We start from the raw sequence: 24972 nt of genomic DNA on the forward strand, positions 1-24972 counted from the left end.
ATGAAAAGTTAAATCAATAGTAAGGCTAAGATTATAATTCCCAAATATAGAAGAGATAACACAAGACATGGGTAAATAAAGAAAGAGAAAGACATTTGTTTGTATTGTTTGTATGAAAAAAAGCTGAATAAGTAGAGCTTTCTTAAACACACACACACACACACACACACACACACACACACACACACATATATATATATATATATATATATATATATATATATATATATATATATATATATATATATATATATATATATTTATATATATATATATATATATATATATATATATATATATATATATATATATATATATATATATATATATATATATATATATATATAACGAGTCTCAACTGCCCGAGTGTTCAAACTCAAAATTTTACGGGTTAGCAAGCATGAGATTACCCGCCCGACCACTCCAAGCCCCCCCCCCCCACCTCCTCCATTAATATTTATGCTTTGATTTGCTGTCGGGAACAGAGAGGTATTGATAAATTAAGTCTAGATCAGAAGGAGTTACCAAGCGTAGCAAGGACAGATTAAGCTAAGGCTGCCTTCCTGAACATAAAAATATATGGACCCCAGCATGCCTGCATTTGAAAACCAATCTTACATAAAACCTGTTTTGCTGTAGGGAACAGAGAGGTGTTCATCTTACACTACCACCGAGAATGTACAGACATTCACCAACAGCTGTCAAAGAAGAGTTCAATACATTCTCTGGTCAGACACTATTATTGGGGTTGGCGTGGTCCTGTCGGTAAAGCTCGTGGTTGCTTAACAGTCAAGTAGTTTGTTCTTGGGCGGGCACAGGCTATGGTGCCAAATCCAGAATGAAAAGTTGGATGAAGTCAGAGTCATTATAAATAAGAATATCCCGTGCAGTATAATTAAGAAAGAAGAAGACACCATTAATGAATTGAAGGGCTGGACTAGACAAAACTAAAAAAAAAAAACACAAGCAAACAAAGTAAAGGATGTACAAACCTTACCAAACAAGTTTTAAACTGAACCCCATATTTCAAACTTAAAATATAAGTTTAAATTTAAGTATAATTGGATATTGGTTGTAAAGAGATAAAAATATAAAACCTCAAAATAGATATAAAAATCAATTATTTCTAAATTCAAAATCATGAATCGACATTGAATGATTAAATTTATATTCTATCTTGTCACTTTACAGTTTTCTGATATAATTCTTTTTAAATGACGTTTTTAAACATCTAGATTTATTTAAAGTGTGTATGTCCAAAAACACATAACTTTACCTCGTGAGGCTCGCCAGTGAGGGGTATGTAAGAATTTACATCGCTTTTTAAAGTGCACTGTGCTACATAAAAATGTACATTTTTAAATGCATACACAGAAAAACAATTTTTTAATACACTATCAAAACGATCAGACAAAAGAAATAGTTTAAATATTTTTTACGCAGGCTACAAATTTTACAATTGTCTACAATTAGCATTTCTTTAACCACTTTAGATTGAACTCTAACTTTTCATGCAATTTAAAAAAAAAAAGGATACATATCACATTTATACAACAACACAAGGTCAAGTTTGCTTATAACTTTAATCTGTTGTCCTTGTAAAAAAAATTGATTAAAATTATGCTATTTCTGGGACTTAATAGATTCAATTTTTTTTTATAAAAAGATTTAAAAACCCGTCCGTAAAAGAGGTGGTGGTTTTTCGAGATCATTTTACAGAGCTCAGCATTGCGAAGACAACAATCGCTGTTTACTTTTGAAATTGACGATAATGTTGAAGCTAAGTTAAACGGTATAAGTAACGACGACGAGTGTTACGTCCCTTACATTTCCCCTGCTTGTGTGTAAGTGTGTTGTGTGCTGGAACGACAGGTACCCTCCCTTTGGTGTATAGTTGTATCCCTTGGTTGAGGTGTGCCAGGTGACGGGTGTCAGAGCGTGTGCTAGTGTGTAAACAGTTAGTTGTAGTGTGGCTGTGGACGTGGCTGTGGACGTGGAACGTGGTGTTGAGTATTGTTATGTATGTTGTAGACCCCTTCGATCTTTTATGATTTTATTACTGTATATATATTACATTTCTTATTATTATTATTATAGAGTGTTATTGTTATCTACTGTTGTATACGTTGTATTTTTCTGTTGCTATATGTATGCCCCTAGACAATGAAGAATCCAACAACGGGTAGAGTTACTAGTATGAGTATGGGTATTATTTCTTTAGCATAAGTTCTGTCAATTCAGGTCATATTAGGAAAGCCCAGTTAAGGAGTTTACATTACGCTTAGCAAAACTAATTTACACAACGAAACACTTACAGTTTTCATTGTAGCATGAGATAAATGATCCTGCAACTACATTTTGACTAAAATCTACAGGCTCCCCAGCATAGAGCTTGATTGTACACAGACCATTGGCAAACTTGAAAGAGTAGCATTGTTCTATCCTACAAACTGAGTAGCATTTCTGTGCCAAAAAAATAGTTTAACTTTAAGTAAGTGTTCTATTTTGACGTAGAAACATACACAAACACAAGCGTATACGCAGAAGCATATAAACATTAAGATCCAGATCTAGATACAGTCACCGACACATACACAGAGACAGATGCAGACACAGATACAAATACAGAAACATAAAAAGATACAGATACAGATACAGATATAGATATAGATGTAGATGTGGATGTGGATGTGGATGTGGATGTGGATGTGGGTGTGGGTGTGGGTGTGCGTGAGGGTGTGGGTGTGGGTGTAGGTGGAGGTGGAGGTGGAGGTGGAGGTGGAGGTGGAGACGGGAACGGAGACGGAGACGGAGACGTAGACGGAGACGTAGACGTAGACGTAGACGTAGACGTAGACGTAGACGTAGACGTAGACGTAGACGTAGACGTAGACGTAGACGTAGACGTAGACGTAGATGAAGATGAAGATGAAGATGCAGATGTAGATGTAGATACGGATGTAGACGTAGACGTAGACGTAGACGTAGACGTAGACTTAGACGTAGACGTAGACGTAGACGTAGACGTAGACGTAGATGTAGATGAAGATGTAGATGTAGATACGGATGTAGATGTAGATACGGTTACAGATATAGATACGGATACAGATACAGATACAGATACAGATACAGATACAGATATGGATGCAAATACAAAACAGATACAGATACAAATACAGTTACATAAACAGATACAAATACATAAACAGATACATATACATAAACAGATACAGATACATATACAGATACAGATACAGATACAGATACAGATACAGATACAGATACAGATACAGATACAGATACAGATACAGATACATGATACAGATACAGATACAGATACAGATACAGATACAGATACAGATACAGATACAGATACAGATACAGATACAGATACAGATACAGATACAGATACAGATACAGATACAGATACAGATACAGATACAGATACAGATACAGATACAGATACAGATACAGATACAGATACAGATACAGATACAGATACAGATACAGATACAGATACAGATACAGATACAGATACAGATACAGATACAGATACAGATACAGATACAGATACAGATACAGATACAGATACAGATACAGATACAGATACAGATACAGATACAGATACAGATACAGATACAGATACAGATACAGATACAGATACAGATACAGATACAGATACAGATACAGATACAGATACAGATACAGATACAGATACAGATACAGATACAGATACAGATACAGATACAGATACAGATACAGATACAGATACAGATACAGATACAGATACAGATACAGATACAGATACAGATACAGATACAGATACAGATGCAGATGCAGATGCAGATGCAGATGCAGATACAGATACAGATTCAGATACAGATACAGATACAGATACAGATACAGATACAGATACAGATACAGATACAAATACAAAAGTTATATGGTGTTTTATATTGCTTATGTTTTTCTAGATAGTTCCAGAATGACTGACAGAAGAGCGAAAATATTATTACTAATATGTTTTTTTACGTTTGATTTTATTATGCCAATCTTATTTTTGATGTGTAAAAGTTACTTCTTAGTCAACCTAAATCGATCTCCATTTCTGCAAGAGTACACAGTGACCCAGCCCCCCCCCCCCCCCCACCTCTTTTTTCTTTCAAACGGAAGTCATAAATGATAGTTTAAATAACTGGGATTGATTTGGGGTTAAAAGACTATAGTGTTTGGGACGGGCTTATTGAATATTGGTTTGTGTCGTGCAAAGCAATCGACCGACTATGTCCGAACGGGAATCTGGATCGTCTAAAATAAACCATAGTTGTATATTCAGATACCTATGGATATGTATTAGGATGTAAATTGATGTTAGTAAGTACAGTAATATGGGTATAGGTATGCACTTTAAATACATTACCAGGGCTGATGTTACGTTTCGGGTTTTAATTATTTCACTTGTTAACGGAACACAGTCTCCTTAAAAAATTACAAGATAAAAATTAGGAAACAATGATAATTTTTTTTTCAATACAAATTCAGTGTGTAATGTAACTATAAATACATATGACAAAGGAACAGTGGAAGCCCAATTTCTCTTCAAAAGACTTATTAAATTTAAAATATTCATTTTTAAAAGCAATTACTTATACAAGGTAAATAAAATAACATACGTTAAATAGAACATGTATAAGTGAAATAAAAAAACCAAATTAACGCTGCTAGGGTTTATAGTATTTTCCAGTCATCTCTTTGGGGGTCTACGTCTCCCGCCCCAACCCCCCCCCCCCCACCGGAAGAAATAGAATTTAAATAGATAATAAATACTTTTACCATTGTCCGCCCACCCCACCCCACCTCACGAACATTACAAGTGCCTCCCCCCTTCCCTGGAGAAAAAAAGTCTGAAAGAAACACTGCTTTTAATGTAATTTCATTACGAAAACAATAATTCCCTAAAAATCTACAATAATAAAATTAAATTTAAAAAACTTTTTGATGTTTTTTAACCCTTTATTTACGGAATTATGTTCTGAATGAATTTTTTACTTAAACAATGTGTTATCATATTGCTTTTGGCACATTTAAAGCATATGTCGAAGGAAATTTCGTTTCATAAATTTTTAATGGCCCAAACAGATATTGGTACTTATAAGTACCGTCAGGAATGTAGGACATTTTTTCAAAAAAAAAATTTTTTTACAAAACAGGAACAAACGATACAATTTATTAACTAATAACATGGCAATCATTATAACAGTCATTTTTTTTAATTTTCACACATAAATACAGCACAAAAGTATATTTGAGTACGATTTTTATTGGATTTTCTGTCGGAACACATCTTAGACCTTAAACACAGCAAAAGTTGCCGACATGTCATGCTCCCTCATTCTTGTCTGTGGTCATTCTAGTATAGCAACGGTTGCCGGACTGAACATGCTTTTGCTTCCAATAGATATTACTTACAATGAGCTGCATAAACTAACAAAAGCCTAGTCATTCAGTACACAGCTACTAGTAATACTAGTATAATTTTAGCCTACTAGAATGTTATGACAAGTCTATACTACAGTGTAAAGTTCATAAATAGAAGTGAGCGCAATGTGTTTAGGATAGCCGAAGTGGCCTATTGTTTCCTGTTTACGGATTAAAATTTACCATATACATCGATACTATATGCAGAAGTATGGACTATTACTAGTCTACCGGTATACATTACGTAAATACTAGTTATTGTAGGCAAGACAGTTTATTGTAGTAAATATAACTAACACATTAAATCTTACTACTAGAACTAGGCTTTGGTATACACATGAAGTATACCAAACCTAGTAAACGAGCCCTCAACTGCTACCTTTATTGTTCTTATTCTTTTACTACTAGAAATCAACATATAATTATAATATTTCTTAGGTAAACCATATGGTAACCTTCTTATAAATGTGTAAATATCAGTTTTTGAGTACATTTCAATAATTAATTATCAAACTAATATTTATGTCACTCTACATCGAAAATCTGCCATTTCCTAAAAATAAAAAAAAATGACCGTGTGCCCTGACGGTACTTATAAGTCCACTTGTAAACATCGATCTAATACAAAAACAATTTGATTAAAATTGTATAACTAGAAGTTAAATGCGTTTGCCTGACTATTGGAGATGCCAATAAAAAATATTTGGGGATGAAAACTTCAATAATAAGTTAAAACAAAGGGAAATCAGGAACGTGTGTGAGAACGTTACAGAAAAATTGTGAACTACCGATACAGCAAGACATTGAAATTGGCAGCACACAAACATTTTTCAAAATACATCGATCCCTCTAACTAATGGAGACTCAGGGGAGATAACACTATTAATTACATCAATAATTTTTAAAATTCGTATTAAATTAAAAATAATACAGGCACTTAGTTAAAGTGGTACTTATAAGTACCGTCAGTAGATAAAGGGTTAAAGTAAGTCTTAATATTATAACTATTTTGCTGTGAGACATTTTGTCTGAGATCGTTTGTCGCGCAGGTCATTTGTCCGTGATATCTTTTATTCGGAGATAATTTCTCAAGGACCTATAAATATATATGTATACATATATATATATATATATATATATATATATATATATATATATATATACATATATACATATATACATATATACATATATATATATATATATATATATATATATATATATATATATATATATATATATATATATATATATATATATATATATATACCGGCAAAGTCATGCACTGACCTCTGTGAATCACTTTCTGTAAAGGACCATGACTTTTGTGTTTATTAAGCATCATATAACCGGCAATGAACTCTAACTTTAAACTTAACACTAACTAAAACAAAGAAAAAACGACACAAAAACAAACACAAATATAATACAAACACAAAGAAAACGCAAACATAAGTACAATTGCAAACACAAATGCAAACATAAAAGCAAACACAAACACAAAAGCAAACACAAACGCAACCATAACACACAAAAAAACTCAAACCCAAACTAAAATACAGACGAAAATGCCTACATTAACGCAATCAATAACACAGAACATAAACACAAATTTTAATGTAAATATAAACGCATAGTTCTCACATTATAGCACGGGTCGCCAAATTGCACCTTCCGGAGGCGTCGGAAGACCCGCCTGAATCAACTTGTTAAACAACTATAATACCCATCTTATCGTTAGTCTGTTTAACTCACTAATCCGATCGTATACGCAATAGCGCTCGCCGTAAGGCCATGGCGCCCAATAGCACCTTGTCAGCGTGAAGAAAGACGCCCGGATTCAATATAGTGAAGGACTATAATAACTCTTCTTATCGAAAACAAAGGTATGCACTAAAGCGCTGACATGATAGAGCCAACGAACGCTTCTGATTCAAAAGTGATCGGCTATAATATCCCAAGCTTTTCCGGAAACGGAAAGATTGACTAAACTGGTATTGACTAAAAGAAATAAACTAATAAACAATACATTCCGAGTAAAAAATAAATAAAAGGCAATATTTAAAATATCCGTTTTTTACCTACCATAAGGAGAATCAGAATCCGTTGGAGCTATATAAATATAATATAAATATTATATAAATATTATATAAATATTATATAAATATAAAATAAATATTATATAAATATTATATAAATATTATATAAATATTATATAAATTTTAAAAACAATATTATATATCAATATTTATTTCAATATTATATCAATATTATATCAATATTATATCAATATTATATCTATATTATATCAATATTATATCAATATTGTATCAATATAATATCAAAACCAGATAGACCATATATGTATCATAAAAAAGTTCAGGAGATCACTTCAGGATGTACGCGTCAAGAGAGGAGCTGATGTTGCTTCAGACCATCACCTACTGGTAGCTAAAGTAAAACTCAAGCTGAAGAAAAACATGTTGGAAAACAAAAGGAAATACAGGTACAACACAGGCCTGCTCAAGGACCCATCTAAACTCAACGAATTTAAACTTCATATGTCCAATAGGTTCCAGGTACTACAAGAACTAATAGAAGAAGAGACGATAGAGGAAACATGGGAAAAAACTAAAAGTATATTAACATCAACATGCGAAGAAGTGCTAGGCCCTATCAAAAGACAAGCGAAGGAATGGATATCAGCAGATACCATGAAAATTATTGAAGAGAGAAAAAGAAAGAAGGCAACATTAAACAACAGCCGCACACGGGCTACGAAATTAAAAGCACTGGAAGAATACACCGAAACGAACAAAAACGTCAAGAAACACATAAGGAAAGACAAACGGAGCTATTTGGAACTGCTGGCAAGAGAAGCGGAAGAAGCACTGTACCATGGTAATATTAGAAACGTGTACAATACAATTAAGAAGATATCTGGTAAGTACAGTAAGCCAGAGAGGCCAGTGAAAACCAAAGATGGAAAGACAATACCTGATGCGGAAGGACAGATGAAGAGATGGGTAGAACATTTTGAAGAACTACTGAATAGACCAACACCAGAGTGCACGCAAGACATACCACCAGCTGAAAGTGACCTCCCTATAGACTGCAACTAACCTTCAAAAGAAGAGATACATAGAGCTATAAAGGAGCTGAAAAATTGGAAGGCTCCAGGAATAGATGGTATACCGGCAGAAGCACTGACAGCAGATATAGAAACTAGCACCACACTACTATACACACTCTTCAAGAAAATCTGGGAAGATGAACAAATACCAGAGGAGTGGAAGGAGGGACTACTCATAAAGCTTCCAAAGAAAGGCGATCTTAGTGCATGCTCTAACTATAGAGGGATAACATTTTTGTCCATCCCAGGCAAAGTCTTCAACAGAATATTTTTAAACAGAATGAAGGAAGCCATAGATCCCCAGCTTCGAGATCAACAGGCGGGCTTTAGGAAGGAAAGGTCATGCATAGACCAAATTGCTACCCTGCGCATCATCATTGAACAGACCCAAGAGTGGAACTCATCTCTCTATATTAATTTCATAGACTATGAGAAGGCCTTTGATAGCCTGGATAGGCAGTCAATGTGGAAATTGTTGAGACACTACGGGGTGCCACAGAAAATAGTCAACATTATTATGTCTTCATATGAAGGTCTCAAATGTAGAGTAGTGCATGGCCAACAGACTACAGAGGCCTTCCCAGTACGGACCGGAGTAAGGCAGGGTTGCCTACTTTCACCATTCCTGAGTAGTATATTAGGTCCCTTTTGGGTATCATTTTTGGCGGAGCAGGATGCGGGAAGGGACAATGACATATAGTAAAATACTCGGGAGCAGGATGCGCCGGAGGGACAATGACATATAGCAAAATACTCTATCCCCTGCCGCAGCCTGGCGCATCGCAGGGGGAGCAATATGCGCCGGCGGGACAACGAGATATAGTAAAATACTACGCCAACTGGGGTTGGCGGAGCAGGAGGGGTGACGTAATCTCCGTTGACCTTGTGACGTAATTACTGACCTTGTGACGTAATCAGTGACATTATGACGTAATCATTGACCTAGTTACGTAATTTTAACGCGTTTTTAATGAGTTTTAATGAGTTTTTAAAATTTTAATTAGTTTTTATTAACGAGCTACGTAATTTGATTATTTGTTTGATTTTTTAAATTCTTTAATTTGTTTGTTTACTTGTTGTTTAATTTAATTACTTTGTTTATATTGTGTAATTTTTATTAACGAATTACGTAGTTTGATTTTAATTTTTTAAATTTTTAAATTTTTAATTTAATTTTATAATTAGTTTAATTATTATTATTAACGAGTTACGTAATTTGATTTTAATTTTTTTAATTTTTTAAATTTTTTAAATTTTTAAATTTTTTAAATTATTATTTTTAAATTTTAAATTGTTTAATTTGATTGTTTACTTGTTGTTTATTTGTTCAAAAATTCATTTTAATTAGTTTGATTTTAATTTCTTTGTTGTATGGTGTTTAAAATAAAAGACTAACACTAGCGTGTACTTTGTATAGGGACCATTCGCCAACACAACGAACGTGTACCGAAAATAGAACATTCATTAAAGATAACGATCAGCGACAGCTGTTACATATCGATCCGCGATCCTTTGGTTTTTTTTAGAAGGCCCGTACAAGGGCTAGCTAATATCGATCGCACCCACGGGGCCATCACACCTAATTAAATTTGGTCACGCATCATGGATTTATGACGAGTTCGCTGAAGCGAACACAGCAGGGGTCCCGCGTTTAATCGAAAGAGCTAAGTGGTTAACCGCAAAGCCACCGTTAAGTGTAGCGACAGATGTTACCACTGTAATGGATTTTTCCCCGATCGGTTTGACAGCTGTGCAACAGCTGGTACCACACTTTCCACTAACACTTAAACGTACAGTGTCATGGGTTTTTAAGTTTCTGGTACGATTATGTTAAAGGTATACACATTCACACAATCACAGAAACTCACTTTCTTACTTTTATATTAAAAGACAAGTATGTGTTATTGTTTTGTTACTTGTACCTGTAACTCGGTATCCTATATAAGATTTTTGACTGGAAGCAAAATCAACCATTTAAAACGATGGATCCGAGATGGAAACATCCGTTTACCGCTCTGATCGCTGGGCCAACTGGGAGTGGTAAAACAGTATTTGTCAAAACATTTTTATCCCAGGTGTCAGAGATGATGGATCCTGCACCTGAGGAAATTTATTACTGTTACGGGGAGTGGCAGCCTTTGTTTGATACCATGAAGAACGTTCAGTTTGTAGAAGGTCTTCCTGACTTAGAAAATGGATCAATGGGGGATGGAAAACGTCGACGTCTAGTCGTCATCGATGATTTGATGGCGGAAACAGATGAGCGAATTACAAAATTGTTTACGAAAGGAAGCCACCATCGTAATATTAGTGTCATGTATATTGTCCAAAATCTATTCGGGAAAAATAAAGAACAAAGAACAATCAGTCTCAATTCGCATTACATCGTGTTGTTCAAGAACCCTAGAGACGGTTCACAAATTACAAATTTGGCAAAACAAATGTATCCCGGTCGCGTTTCATATGTCCAGGAAAGTTTTAAGGACGCAACTTCGGCCCCTCATGGTTATTTGTTGATCGACCTTCGACAGGAAACACCGGATAATCTGAGATTACGCAGTAGTATCTTTTCTTACGAGCAGCAAGTCGTTTACGTCCCGAAATAAAAGCAACCATGTCTGAGTCGGTAAAACGACAAAGTGAGATGTTAAGGTTTTTGGCTCGGGCCAAACCACCCGCCGTGAAAGCCGTTGTCGAAAATGCTACCACACAACTCGTAAAAACGTTATGCGAGTGCTGTCACAATGTCTTAAAAGGCAACTTTCCCCTCACCCCCGGTCAGAAGAGACGTTTGCGTCGTGACAAAGTGAACTTGAGACAACTTACCAAAAAGTAATTGACCGTCAAAAGACGAAAGCAAATTTTGCAGACCGGCGGTTTCCTAGGTGCTTTACTCGGACCAGTTCTCGGTGTACTTAAAGGTGTCTTGGGATTTTAAGGATGGCCAGGAAAATGCTTTTAATGGATCCTCGTATATTAGAGTCTATGCAACAAAAAACCTATGTACCACCCGACACACTCAATGATAGTCTACGCCTTTTGGATATGCAAATGGAACATATCTTAAATAGGGAAGATTTGTCACCACACGACAAAGTGAGACAATATCAAAAGACACTACAGCTCTACACGTCGCGACTTAGCGATTATAGAAACAAGTCCCTAGGATTAGTCGATGTGAAACCACCCACCGTGAATACCCCAACGACCGAGGTTGAAAAACCAAATGAAAATATAACCGATCCTAAAAAAGAAACGATAGACATAACAGAATCTGAAACTAAAACGAAATTCGTCTCGCCTGACTCTGAAATTCGCCCCTCGAAGAAAACGAAGACACACGTAGAAAAAACACCACCCTCGATACGTACCAGAAGTAAGAAAACTAAAACAAGCACTACCAAATGGGACGCGTGGGAAAAAATCAAACACTAAAAAGACATTACTATGATCCTAGTAGACCAGGCGCCTACGGCGGCGTGTTTAAGCACCCTGAAATTTGGAAGTAAGAAAATTAAAGAATGGTTAAGTCATCAGGATACCTACACGTTACATAAACCTCTTCGGCGACGCTTTCAGAGGCGCGCCACCATCACCGGTGGGATAAATTACCAGTTTCAAGCGGATCTCATAGATATGCGCATGTTACGAAAGCACAATGGTGGTGCTTCTTACCTACTGACCTGCATCGATGTGTTTAGCAAATTCGCCTGGGCGATTCCGATAAAGAAAAAAACGGGTAAGGCGCTAGTGGAGGCCGTACGTAAAATATTTACGACTAGGAAACCTATAAATTTTCAAACAGACAAAGGTAGTGAATTTGTCAACAAGACATTTTTAAAATTTCTTAAAGATGAAGGCGTTCATTTCTTTACCACTGAGAATGAAGATATTAAGGCGGCTATAGTTGAGAGATTCAATCGAACATTAAAAGAAAAAATGTGGCGGTACTTTACAAAAACAAATCGTCTTCGTTACATTGATGTCGTAGACGACTTGATCACCAACTATAACCACTCGTACCATAGGAGTATTCGTATGGCCCCTGTGAATGTTAATTTGTCTAATCAAGAAAGGGTCTGGAATACTTTATACGAGCCAGGGGACATTACTTATCGAAAAGTATTTAACGAAGGTGATCGTGTACGGATCGGCCAAAGTCGAAACACGTTTAAAAAGGGTTATACCCCTTCGTGGACGGAAGAACTGTTTACGGTGAGCCGCGTGAACGCGACAACGCCCGTTACGTACGTCTTGAAAGATGATTCAGGTGAAGAAGTGAAAGGCTCGTTTTACAAAGAGGAGCTTCAGAAAGTGGGGGACAAAAAAGTGTACCGCGTCGAACAAATTATACAAGAAAGAAAGGGTGTCGGTGGTAAAGAGTATTTAGTCAAGTGGTTCGGTTATAACCCTTCATTCAACAGTTGGATTTCAGCTAGAGACATTTCGAAATATAAAGACTAAGGATGGAGGAAACGGTAAAAAGCCTAAGTCTGGGTGACCCCGTTGTGGAAGAAACGCTCAGACCGTTCGGTGGGCTCGAGGTGAGACCCGGATCCACCACGTCTTCTATCGGTTCGACCATTTCGAGCTGGTTCGATAAACTAAAGACACGACCGGAAATCGTTTTCATCTCTCAAATGTTGGTTATATTTGTCGTCATTGCTTTTTCACTATTTAATCTGACGCGTGGAACGGTCGACGACAAAGAGGGAAAACTTTGGGTCGTGTTGTTATCCAGCTGTCTCGGATATATTTTACCTAACCCAACCATTGCAAGGACCAAAATTTTACAATGAGTTTTTATGTGAACCTGCCTAGCAATACATCACCAAATGTATTTCCAGACAATGAGGCTGGGCATTTTTTCGTTAAATTACCACAGACTATCGATGTGAGTTTACACTACGAAGTTGGTCTGGTCGAGATTCAAATGCCGAATGCGTTTTGTATGCTTAGAGAACATGAAATTTGGCTCCAGTATCATTCCATCACAGAAGGTGAAGACGTTAACCTTTTTCTATATGGATTACGTCAGTCCAAATATCAATACATAGACTTGCTTGTTAACGCTATAAAAAAACTAATAAAAAGAGAGGTAGAAGAACGAAAAGTGGTAGTTATAATTTCAAACTGTAACAAGGGATTTAAGAAAGTTGTCGTAAAAGTAATTGCGGCGGGAATAGAAAGTACCGTCCGTTACAGGTTGACAAGCTATTTGCTTGTTCCTGGTAGAGTTACAGAGAAACATCTCCCTGAAGACGAGGTAAAAACGGTATTCGTCTATTGTGACCTCGTAAAAACGAGACCGGTTGGTGATGTCATGGTCCCTTTGCTTCGGACCGTACCGATCGTTGAGAAGAAACCAAGTTCCGTTTTTCGTATTTACGACAAACCCCACTACATCCCCCTGAACCGCTTTTCATTCGACACTGTGGAAATACTTTTATGCGATGACTTGGGACAAACGCTCTCATTCACAAGTGGAACGTCAGTGTTGACACTCCATTTTAGAACACGTAAACATTTCGATCTCGAATAACTCACACCATGGTGAAACACACACTTTTACATCGAAACCCTAAATTGTACGAGGATTTTTACTGTAACCAGTACGGTGATGGTTTACCCGTTTTTATCGGTGGACGAAATCAGAGAGGACACGGTATTGGTAGTTTCTTTAGTGGTCTAGGTCGAATGGTCCTCCCTTGGATAAAGACGGGAGGTAAGGCTTTACTCAGAGAAGGTGTTAGTACTGGGTTGCAAGTTGCAAACGACGCATTAGCGGGAAGAGACGTTGGAGAATCGTTCAAAGAACATGCCAAGGAAGCCGGACATCGTTTATTGCAAGGCGCCGTTGATCACCTGGGACAAAACCAATCAGGAAGCGGGTTGAGAAGAAAGCGTGGGCTCTCGAGACCACCGGGTGAACTCTTCGAACAACAGATAAAACTAACACGCAGACCAAACCACAAACATTCGAAGACGTGTGTTAAGAAGAAGCATCCCAAGTATTCAGATATATTTGCTTAACCATGGCTCTTATTCACCCGAGTTCATGTGAGTGCTTACATTCTGGATTGGATTTATTTAGTACACCCCCGGCACAAACTGCCGTCGAGGAGGGTCAATTTGTTGAAATACATCCCCTGGCGTCCTTGGCACAAGGTGCACCTATAGAATTTGCCATTTCTGGCAACAGTGAAGACTATCTCGATTTGTTTAATACTTATTTACACGTGCGCGCTAAAGTGACTTTAGCAAATGGTGATTCAATACCGCCTGACGTTGATGTCGCACCCGTCAATTATTTTTTGCACAGTTTATTTTCACAAGTGGATATTTCTCTAAACGATACGCTAATTACTGCTAGTGAGAACACCTATCCGTATCGCGCCTATCTGGAAGCTACGTTAAATCACGGGGAAGAGGCCAAGAATGGGTCTCTATCGGCCGCTCTTTATGCGAGGGACTTAGCCTGTTATTTCGAGGAATTCAAAGATGACAATAATGAAGGGTATAGGATTCGCCGCACCACCGCTGCTGAAAGTCATGAGATCGATATGATGGGACGTATACACTCTGACATTTTCGCTCAAGATCGGTATATGCTGAATGGTGTTGACATTAAAATTAAACTTACACCCGCAAAAGACAGTTTCACTCTCTTGACAGCAGAACCAAACAAGGGGTATAAAGCGGTTATAACGTACGCAACATTGGTAGTTAGAAAAGCCAGACTTAACCCCGCCATTTCTATCGCACACGAAAAGGCTTTAACGACAACAAATGCAAAATACCCTTTTAAACGCGTTGTAATAAAAACCTTTGCTATACCGAAAGGTATGTTAAGTCACAACCAAGACAATTTGTATATGAGTCAAACACCGACCCGTTTAGTGATCGGTCTAGTCGCCTCTACTGCCTTTAATGGAAGTTACACGAAAAACCCCTTCAATTTTCAACATTTTCACTTGACGTATTTAAATGTAAGCGTTGATGGTCGCTCGTTATCGGGAAAACCACTGGTCATGGACTTTGATAAGAAACAAGACATTAGAGCGTTTTTCAATAGTAACCTCGCTCTTGGTATGGTTGGAAAAGATGCTGGTAATGGGATAGATTATAAAAACTTTAAGAACGGGTATACCCTGTTTGCTTTTGATTTAAGCCCTAGTCTTTTGGATGGTGAACAATTTGAATCGGCTAAATCCGGACCTGTTTCTATTCACAAGTTACAGCTGACCCGATTCAAGTTATTGTGTATGCTGAACTTGATTCGGTGTTAGAAATTTCGAAAACGAGGCAAGTGCTGACAGATTACACCGCCTAACTTGGCCTATAAAAGAAAATGAACTTAAGAGAACTACAAAGTATACTGGCCGCGGACTTACTTGTGCAACGCACAACTCTCTTTGCTGTTTTAGCGTGCGATCAGTTGCCCGCGCGTCTCGATAGAACGAAGCAAGCGGCATTCATTATCAATCTAGATTCGTCCTCGGAGGCAGGGAGTCATTGGGTTGGTCTATTTTTCAACGGACTATCGCAATTTACTTATTTCGATAGTTTTGGATTACCACCTCGGGAGCCGGCCATTTGGTCTTTTATAAAAAATAATTCAAACAGACCACTCGTTTACAATTCAAGAGTGTTACAAGATATTCTAACCAACAGTTGTGGGCTATATGCAGCCTATTTTGTTTTGAAGAAAGCTCGAGGTGCAAATTTAAAAGTTATATTACAACCCTTTTCGGGGTCAGCGAGTCGTCAATATATTAACGATCGTATTATAACACGTTTAACACTTCAAATTATTGGAACTAATTATAAAAGATTATTTCAAGATGTCTAATGAAGATTGGATACTTGTGGCAAGGAGTAACAATAAAGTGACGGAAATATGAACGATGAATCACACCGGATTTAAATTGGCGATTGTTAGCCAATTCATGAACAAAAACACTTTAAATCTTAGAGAGCTTATAGATGGGACCGATCTTAATTTTCCTACAAATTCTGGTGTTAGTATGAGTCGCGTCTGCTTTGAGCGCCTATTAAGTTTACAGGATGAAATTTTAAAAGCCTTTGATGAATTGGAAAAACGTTAATAAACAAATAAAATATAAGAAGACTTTTGTTCTAATTTAGTGTGTGTGTGTGTGTGTGTATACGTTTAACATAATCGTACCAGAAACTTAAAAACCCATGACACTGTACGTTTAAGTGTTAGTGGAAAGTGTGGTACCAGCTGTTGCACAGCTGTCAAACCGATCGGGGAAAAATCCATTACAGTGGTAACATCTGTCGCTACACTTAACGGTGGCTTTGCGGTTAACCACTTAGCTCTTTCGATTAAACGCGGGACCCCTGCTGTGTTCGCTTCAGCGAACTCGTCATAAATCCATGATGCGTGACCAAATTTAATTAGGTGTGATGGCCCCGTGGGTGCGATCGATATTAGCTAGCCCTTGTACGGGCCTTCTAAAAAAAACCAAAGGATCGCGGATCGATATGTAACAGCTGTCGCTGATCGTTATCTTTAATGAATGTTCTATTTTCGGTACACGTTCGTTGTGTTGGCGAATGGTCCCTATACAAAGTACACGCTAGTGTTAGTCTTTTATTTTAAACACCATACAACAAAGAAATTAAAATCAAACTAATTAAAATGAATTTTTGAACAAATAAACAACAAGTAAACAATCAAATTAAACAATTTAAAATTTAAAAATAATAATTTAAAAAATTTAAAAATTTAAAAAATTTAAAAAATTAAAAAAATTAAAATCAAATTACGTAACTCGTTAATAATAATAATTAAACTAATTATAAAATTAAATTAAAAATTTAAAAATTAAAAAAATTAAAATCAAACTACGTAATTCGTTAATAAAAATTACACAATATAAACAAAGTAATTAAATTAAACAACAAGTAAACAAACAAATTAAAGAATTTAAAAAATCAAACAAATAATCAAATTACGTAACTCGTTAATAAAAACTAATTAAAATTTAAAAAACTCATTAAAACTCATTAAAAACGCGTTAAAATTACGTAACTAGGTCAATGATTACGTCATAATGTCACTGATTACGTCACAAGGTCAGTAATTACGTCACAAGGTCAACGGAGATTACGTCCCCCCTCCTGCTCCGCCAACCACAGTTGGCGTAGTATTTTACTATATCTCGTTGTCCCGCCGGCGCATCCTGCTTCCCCTGCGATGCGCCAGGCTGCGGCAGGGGATAGAGTATTTTGCTATATGTCATTGTCCCTCCGGCGCATCCTGCTCTCGAGTATTTTACTATATGTCATTGTCCCTTCCCGCATCCTGCTCCGCCAAAAATGATACCCAAAAGGGACCTAATATACTACTTTCCTGTTCCTACTGGCCATAGACTGGGTTATGAAGATGTCAACAGAGAAAACGCGAAACGGTATACAGTCGACATTGTGGAGCCAGCTGGATGACCTGGACTTTACTGACGACCTGGCCCTCCTTTCTCACACACAACAGCAAATGCAGGATAAAACCAACTGGGTTGCAAATTTTTCTACAAGCCTGGGTCTGAACATCCACAGAGGGAAAAGTAAAGTTCTCAAAGTCAATGCATCAAACAACAACCCTATAACACTGGCAGAAGAAGCCCTAGAAGAAGTGGATAGATTCACCTACCTTGGAAGTATTGTTGATAAGCAGGGTGGGACAGAAGCAGACATAAAAATAAGGACGGGTAATGCAAGAGCAGTCTTCAACCAACTAAAAAATGTTTGGGGTTCGGGAGATTTAACCCTTAGAAAAAAATCCGGATCTTCGACACACTAGTAAAACCTGTTTTACTCTATGGAGCCGAGACATGGAGAATAACTGCTATAAATAAGAAGAAAATACAATCATTTATAAACGCATGTCTCAGAAAGATCCTTCGAATTCGCTGGCCTAAAACCACCAGAAATGATGTTCTATGGCAACGGACAAATCAACTGCCAGTGGAAGTAGAGATCCTCCAGAGAAAATGAAAATGGAATGGCCACACACTCAGGAAGCCTGTATCCAGCATAACAAGACAGGCCCTCACCTGGAATCCACAAGGCAGGAGGAAGAGAGGCAGACCAAGAAAGACCTGGAGACGGGACCTGGAAGAAGACACCAAGAAGATTGGATACACCTGGGGACAGTTGGAGAGACTAGCCCTGGACAGAGACGTCTGGAAAGCTCTTGTCAGCGGCCTATGTCCCAGTTGGGACGACAGACAAACATGACATGACATTATATCAATATTATATCAATATTATATCAATACTTTATCAATATTATATCAATATTATATAGGCCTAACTATTATATAAATATTATATAATTATTATATAAATAATATATTAATATTTTATAAATAGTATATAAATTTTATATTAATAGCATATAAATAGTATATAAATAGTATATAAATAGTATATAAATAGGATATAAATAGTATATAAATAGTATATAAATAGTATATAAAAAGTATATAAATATTATTTAAATATTATTTAAATATTATCTAAATATTATATAAATATTTTATAAATATTATATAAATATTATATAAGTATAATATAAATAGTATATAAATAGTATATACATAGTATATAAAGAGAATATAAATAGTATATAAATAGTATATAAATAATATATAAATATTATATAAATAGTATATAAATAGTATATAAATAGTATATACATAGTATATAAATAGTATATAAATAGTATATACATAGTATATAAATAGTATATAAATGGTATATATAAAGTATATAAATATTATTTAAATATTATATAAATATTATCTAAATATTATCTAAATAGTATCTAAATATAACAAAAATATTATAAAAATATAAAAATAATATAAAAATATTTTATTAATATTATTTAAATATATATATATATATATATATATATATATATATATATATATATATATATATATATATATATATATATATATATATATATATATATATATATATATATATATATATATATATATATATATATATATATATATATATATTGGCGTGTGTGTGTACTTATACTCACCGATAAATACCAATCTTACGTAAAACACAGTAAACTATTTGTTTTCTTTATCATTTTCCCCTTTTAACACGAGATCGATAATTATTATACATTTTAAAAATAAATGTTGAGTTACGTTTCTTCGATGACCTACCATCACACTTTGTTGGGTCCATTGTATTTACGACGAATCCAGGTCTACATAAACAAGTGAAGCTTCCGACTGTGTTGATGCAAATCTGTTGACATGGGCTTGGCTGAGCGCTGCATTCATCGATGTCTAGAAGTTAAGTTTCAGACAAAAAGTACTATGGAGCCGTGTTAAATATGTAGGCCTATTTGAAAAAGTATAATTTTTTTGAGGAAATATAAATGTTTTAATTCGGAGACTTACCGTCACACCGCCTATGGTCTTTTCTACTAATGACATATCCAGCATTACATGAGCAGGTGTAGCTTCCAATGGTGTTCGTACAAACCTGTTCACATGGACTTGGCTGAGCTTTGCATTCGTCAATGTCTGAAAAAATTTGAACAATAGAAAGCATGTATGTATATCAAACAATGTGTGCTCTACACTTGTTTACGTAATATCTTATTTCCAGCTGGCCAATCACAATTTTCGACTAGTACAATACGCAAAACATAAACAATCTTTTAAAAATCTAAAAACTTGTATTTTAGTAGGGCGTCGAAAGAACTATCGCAATGATACCGTAACACACAATAGCAAATTACCTATAAACGATTTTAGCTTATAACAGAAGCTCATAGTCACAATAATCCGGATCATCTGCAAAATTGTTCCACTTGAAATAATGTGTGATCGCTTAAGCATGTATAAACGGTCCTACCATATAATTTTACGATGTTTTTACATTGGAAAACCAACCGATCTAGGAGTTAAAGCTCCTAAATTAAACTTTACTTCCCTTAGCTTACTGCAACTACTCAGTTGATATTGGTAAATAAAAAATATTCTGATTTACACGAAGTATATTGCAAGTTGATATTACAAATTATAAATATTCTGATTACTTCTAACCTAAAGTATAATGAGGGAAACTATGTGATTATAATTATTATGGTTTCCTTTGTAAAGGAATTGGTAAGCGGCATTTATAAAGTAATTAATAACATACATATTACTTCCTATAAATAAATTTACGATAATATATTTCAGGTGTCATGTTTGCTATTAATTGTATTTGCCTAAATTATTGTGAATCTTAAAATAGTAGGTAATTTTCTTATTATTAGGACGAAATACTTCTCTAATTTTTAAAATTATTTTTACATATATGTTGATTAATTTATCAATTTTAAAATATCGATATTCTCACCATTACTTTTAGAAGAAGAAGCTGTGAAGTACAATTCGAACGGCTTGCAGGTAGACACATTTTGTCCATTGACCATCGTTGTAATTTGCTTGCAGCTACACTGGGCTAAAATAAAGTAGCATTCATTGTTATTGTCGGTATATTATGTCTCGATACTATGAGTTTATTCTACTTCATAACAGCAACTTCCCTTACGATAATTTGATAACTGTCAATTTTATTTTAGCTTTTCAGAAGTACCGACTATCTTAATAACGTTGTACCGCCCGAAATAACAGAAATTGACACACAGCAATAGACAAAATCAATTTTCCAATACAATAAACCATTTTATTATAGGCAAATCACGCTACATGTATCTTCTAAAAAAATGGAGGTTTAAGAATATGATTTTATTAAGATTTTATTAAGGTAAGTCTGTAATACTTTGTTTAAAAAATAACTTGGTTTTAATGTTTTTTTAAATGTGGCTGCTTCTTGAATAAAATGATTAAAATTTTCACAAATAAAAAATAAATATCAAAGCGTTTATTGTCTTCACAAATTACAGCAACAACAAAAAAATTACATATGCAAAAATGTACTAACAAATTGGATTAAAAAATTATTTTGCTATGACGTAACTAAAGCTGTATGCTGGTATGACTAAAAATAAAAGTCAGGGCGTCCAATAATTAAAACTAGACATAGGACTTATATAGTACGTTATGTAAAGAAAGTCTGTCAAATATATTCTTACCATGAGATCTCTCGGGGACGACATGGCTTAGCGTTAGAGAGCTAAGTCTTGCCGTGAATCTCGAGTTCGAATCCGGATTCAAAGTGATCGCGGCTGGGAAAAGTGCTAACACCACTATCCCTTCAAATGCCGAGGTCAATAAATCAAATGAACTCTACTTCATCTGCCACATGTGTCTTGGTCACTAACGGGATTAAGAAGAGGAAGTGTGCTGAAAGGCTTTTGATGTTTAGTTTTACCAGCATATTGCTTTGGAAGGTTAAATAAGCTTTAATATATTTTTGTTCCTTTTTTATGCTTTTTTAAAATTAATATAATAAAATCATTTTACCATACAATATACACTGTAAGTGAGAATAATTTTTCACTTGTTAGTTATTCGTTTGAAACAAGGTTGACACAAAATAGATTAACAGTAAAAATCCCCCGATTGCTTGTGCCAGACTTAACATTATTTAAGTATTTCTCTAGAATTATGTATTGTTATCTCAGCTTTTATTTAGAATATAGTAATCTTTCTTTTTTAAATTAGATAAAAATTACATATTCTTGCATGTCACTTAAACTCTACAGGTGTGCAAAATTTAAATCTAATCGGACAATGAGAAGAGAATTAAAGTAACATTGCAAGATTTGCGGTGCCGCAACATTTTAGTGAACTTAATAAACCCTTTAATAACTAGAAATCTAGAATTGCAAACACCAAAATCTGTCTCAATGTAAATAAAGTGGAAGTGGTATCCTCTAACTGTATCGAAAATTCTTATATAACACTACTGGAGATGGCAACTCGGGATATGGACATGAATTCTGAAATTTAGTAAAGTACAGCTTACGGTCAACGGAAATTTTTCAAAATTTGACGGAAGGCAAAGAATTAGATATTTCAACCATGTTTCAAATTCCGTTTATCTATTATTCACTACTTAAGTTGTAGGCTTTTGAAAATCTAAAAAAAGAATAACTTCCACTTCCGGTTTCCGGAAATCGATGAAAAGTTGTTACAGAACTACAAATTTGATATTTTACTTTTATATGAAATTTCATAAACCTAGCTCTAACGGAAAGCGTGATCACAGACATACACATGCATAAACACACAAACATACGGACAAAATTGCAAAACTATGTTTTTCCAACTCATGGAGGTGTAATGCGTCGAGATTTTCGCAAATCTCGAGATGTTCTTTATACTGCTAGACTAGAACGTTGAATTGGTTACGTTTGTTTCAGTTTATTTTACTATTTCAACTATTTTTCTAACTGCATGCGATCCAATCGCAACAGACTCACCCTGTGCGTATGATATGCACATAAACAGTATGGCTGCAATGTTAACTTTTGCAAACTTCATCTTGATACAACTTTTAAGGTGATATAGGTATAGTTATATATCTGTAATTGAAACAAAATTATTAATAATAAAACAAGAAGAACATTACTATTTTTTCTTTGAACAAACATATCGCAGACCAAATAAAACGAACGTATTTAATGAGCTGGTAGCACAGGATGAATACGTAGCCTACTTATATCGGTGTCCGGTCAAAAAACCCCTGGACAAAAACCCCCTGGACATAAACCCTCCGACATAAACCCCCTGGACAACCCCCCACCCCGCGACATAAACCCCCTGGACAAAACCCCCCCGCGACATAAACCCCCTGTACAAAAACCCCCTGCGATATAAACTCCCCGGATAATAACCCCCGGACTGAAGTTTATATAAAAAAAAATAACGATGATGTGAACCAAGAGATTTTAAAAATTACATTAAATTAATGTTTTACGACTAAGAAAATAGTCTCTACCTAAACAAAATGCTTTTCGAAATCAAGGAGTGACCTTAGGTGTATTTGATCAAAGATCGGACACCGACAAAACCTTAGATATAGGTCATCCACATGTGGGAGCCGTGCGGATCAAAGCAACACATTCTTAACAATTAACAAAAGATGTCAGGGATTCACCGGCGGAAGCTTGGTTCATATACACCTTGACATACAGAACCATGGTATTAATATAAAAACAAATTTATTTCTCGACAATCGTATATTTTCTGGAATGGAGTTCGTTCAATCCAATAAAGGAAATTTAAAGGTGGTTTTTGAAGGCTATGTTTATGTAAAGCAAAAAGATCTGGCGAACGGCGTTGTGTCATTTGAGTGTTCCAAAAGACGCAACAAGGCAACAAGGCAGAATGCAAAGCAAAAATAAAGATTCATGGTGAACAGCTTGTTGAACGATGTAATGAACATTCGCATGGACCAGATCCATCTCAACTGGAAGTGTGTAAAGTAGTGCAGCAGATGAAACAACTGGCAGAAGAAACGGAAGCAACACGTAAGTTATAATAAAAATAAAAAAATTTCTAATGTTTGTTTTGTATTTTTTTTATTAATTTTGTTTCTCATCATCTTTGATTTTTCCTCAATTGGGAGGGTTTTGTCCAGGGGGTTTATATCGCGGGGGGTTTTTGTCCAGGGGGTTTATGTCGGGGGGTTTATGTCCAGGGGGTTTATGTCCAGGGGGTTTTTGACCTGGAGCCCTTATATTAACAATAATTATTAGACTCCGCGTTCGATAAATATTATTGTAATTTTTGTTTTTAAAAATATACATGTTTTACTTACCATAAGGTAAATATGATATAAATATAATATAAATATAATATAAATATAATATAAATATAATATAAATATAATATAAATAGTATTAAAATATTATATAAATATTATATAAATATTATATAAATATTTTATAAATATTATATAAATATTATATCAATATTATAACAATATTATATCAATATTATATCAATATTATATCAATATAATTTCACTATTATATCAAAAATATATCAATATTATATAAATATTATATAAATATTATAGACATATTATATAAATATTATATGAATAGTATATAAATAGTATATAAACAGTATATAAATAGCATATAAAAAGCATCTAAATAGTATATAAATAGTATGTAAATAATATATAAATAGTATATACATAGTATATAAATAGTATATAAATAGTATATAAATAGTATATAAATATTATATACATAGTATATTCCTAGTATATAAATAGTGTAGTTTTGTTACCAATGTTTGAAAGAGACGTACAAATATTTTTAAAATTAACACAATGTTTCTAATATCATCACCTTTGGTTTAAATTCAGCAAACTAAAATCCATATAGAGAA

The 24972-nt window shown here is 34.8% G+C and overlaps 1 protein-coding gene across 1 annotated transcript; it reads right to left on the reverse strand.

Annotated features, from left to right (window-relative positions):
• Nucleotides 1–819: 819 nt before the first annotated feature.
• On the reverse strand, nucleotides 820–19990 carry LOC131945948 (uncharacterized). Its single transcript, XM_059306614.1, has 5 exons — nucleotides 19831–19990; nucleotides 7564–7590; nucleotides 4421–4479; nucleotides 2316–2463; nucleotides 820–947 (listed from the first exon to the last, which is right to left on the reverse strand). The coding sequence occupies exons 1-5, from the start codon at nucleotides 19850–19852 to the stop codon at nucleotides 820–822; spliced, it is 384 nt and encodes a 127-aa protein (XP_059162597.1). The 5' UTR covers nucleotides 19853–19990.
• Nucleotides 19991–24972: the final 4982 nt, after the last annotated feature.

Source organism: Physella acuta, unplaced genomic scaffold, assembly GCF_028476545.2.
Source record: "Physella acuta isolate Inbredline_101_S28 unplaced genomic scaffold, ASM2847654v3 ptg000007l, whole genome shotgun sequence".
Classification (NCBI taxonomy): domain Eukaryota; kingdom Metazoa; phylum Mollusca; class Gastropoda; family Physidae; genus Physella; species Physella acuta.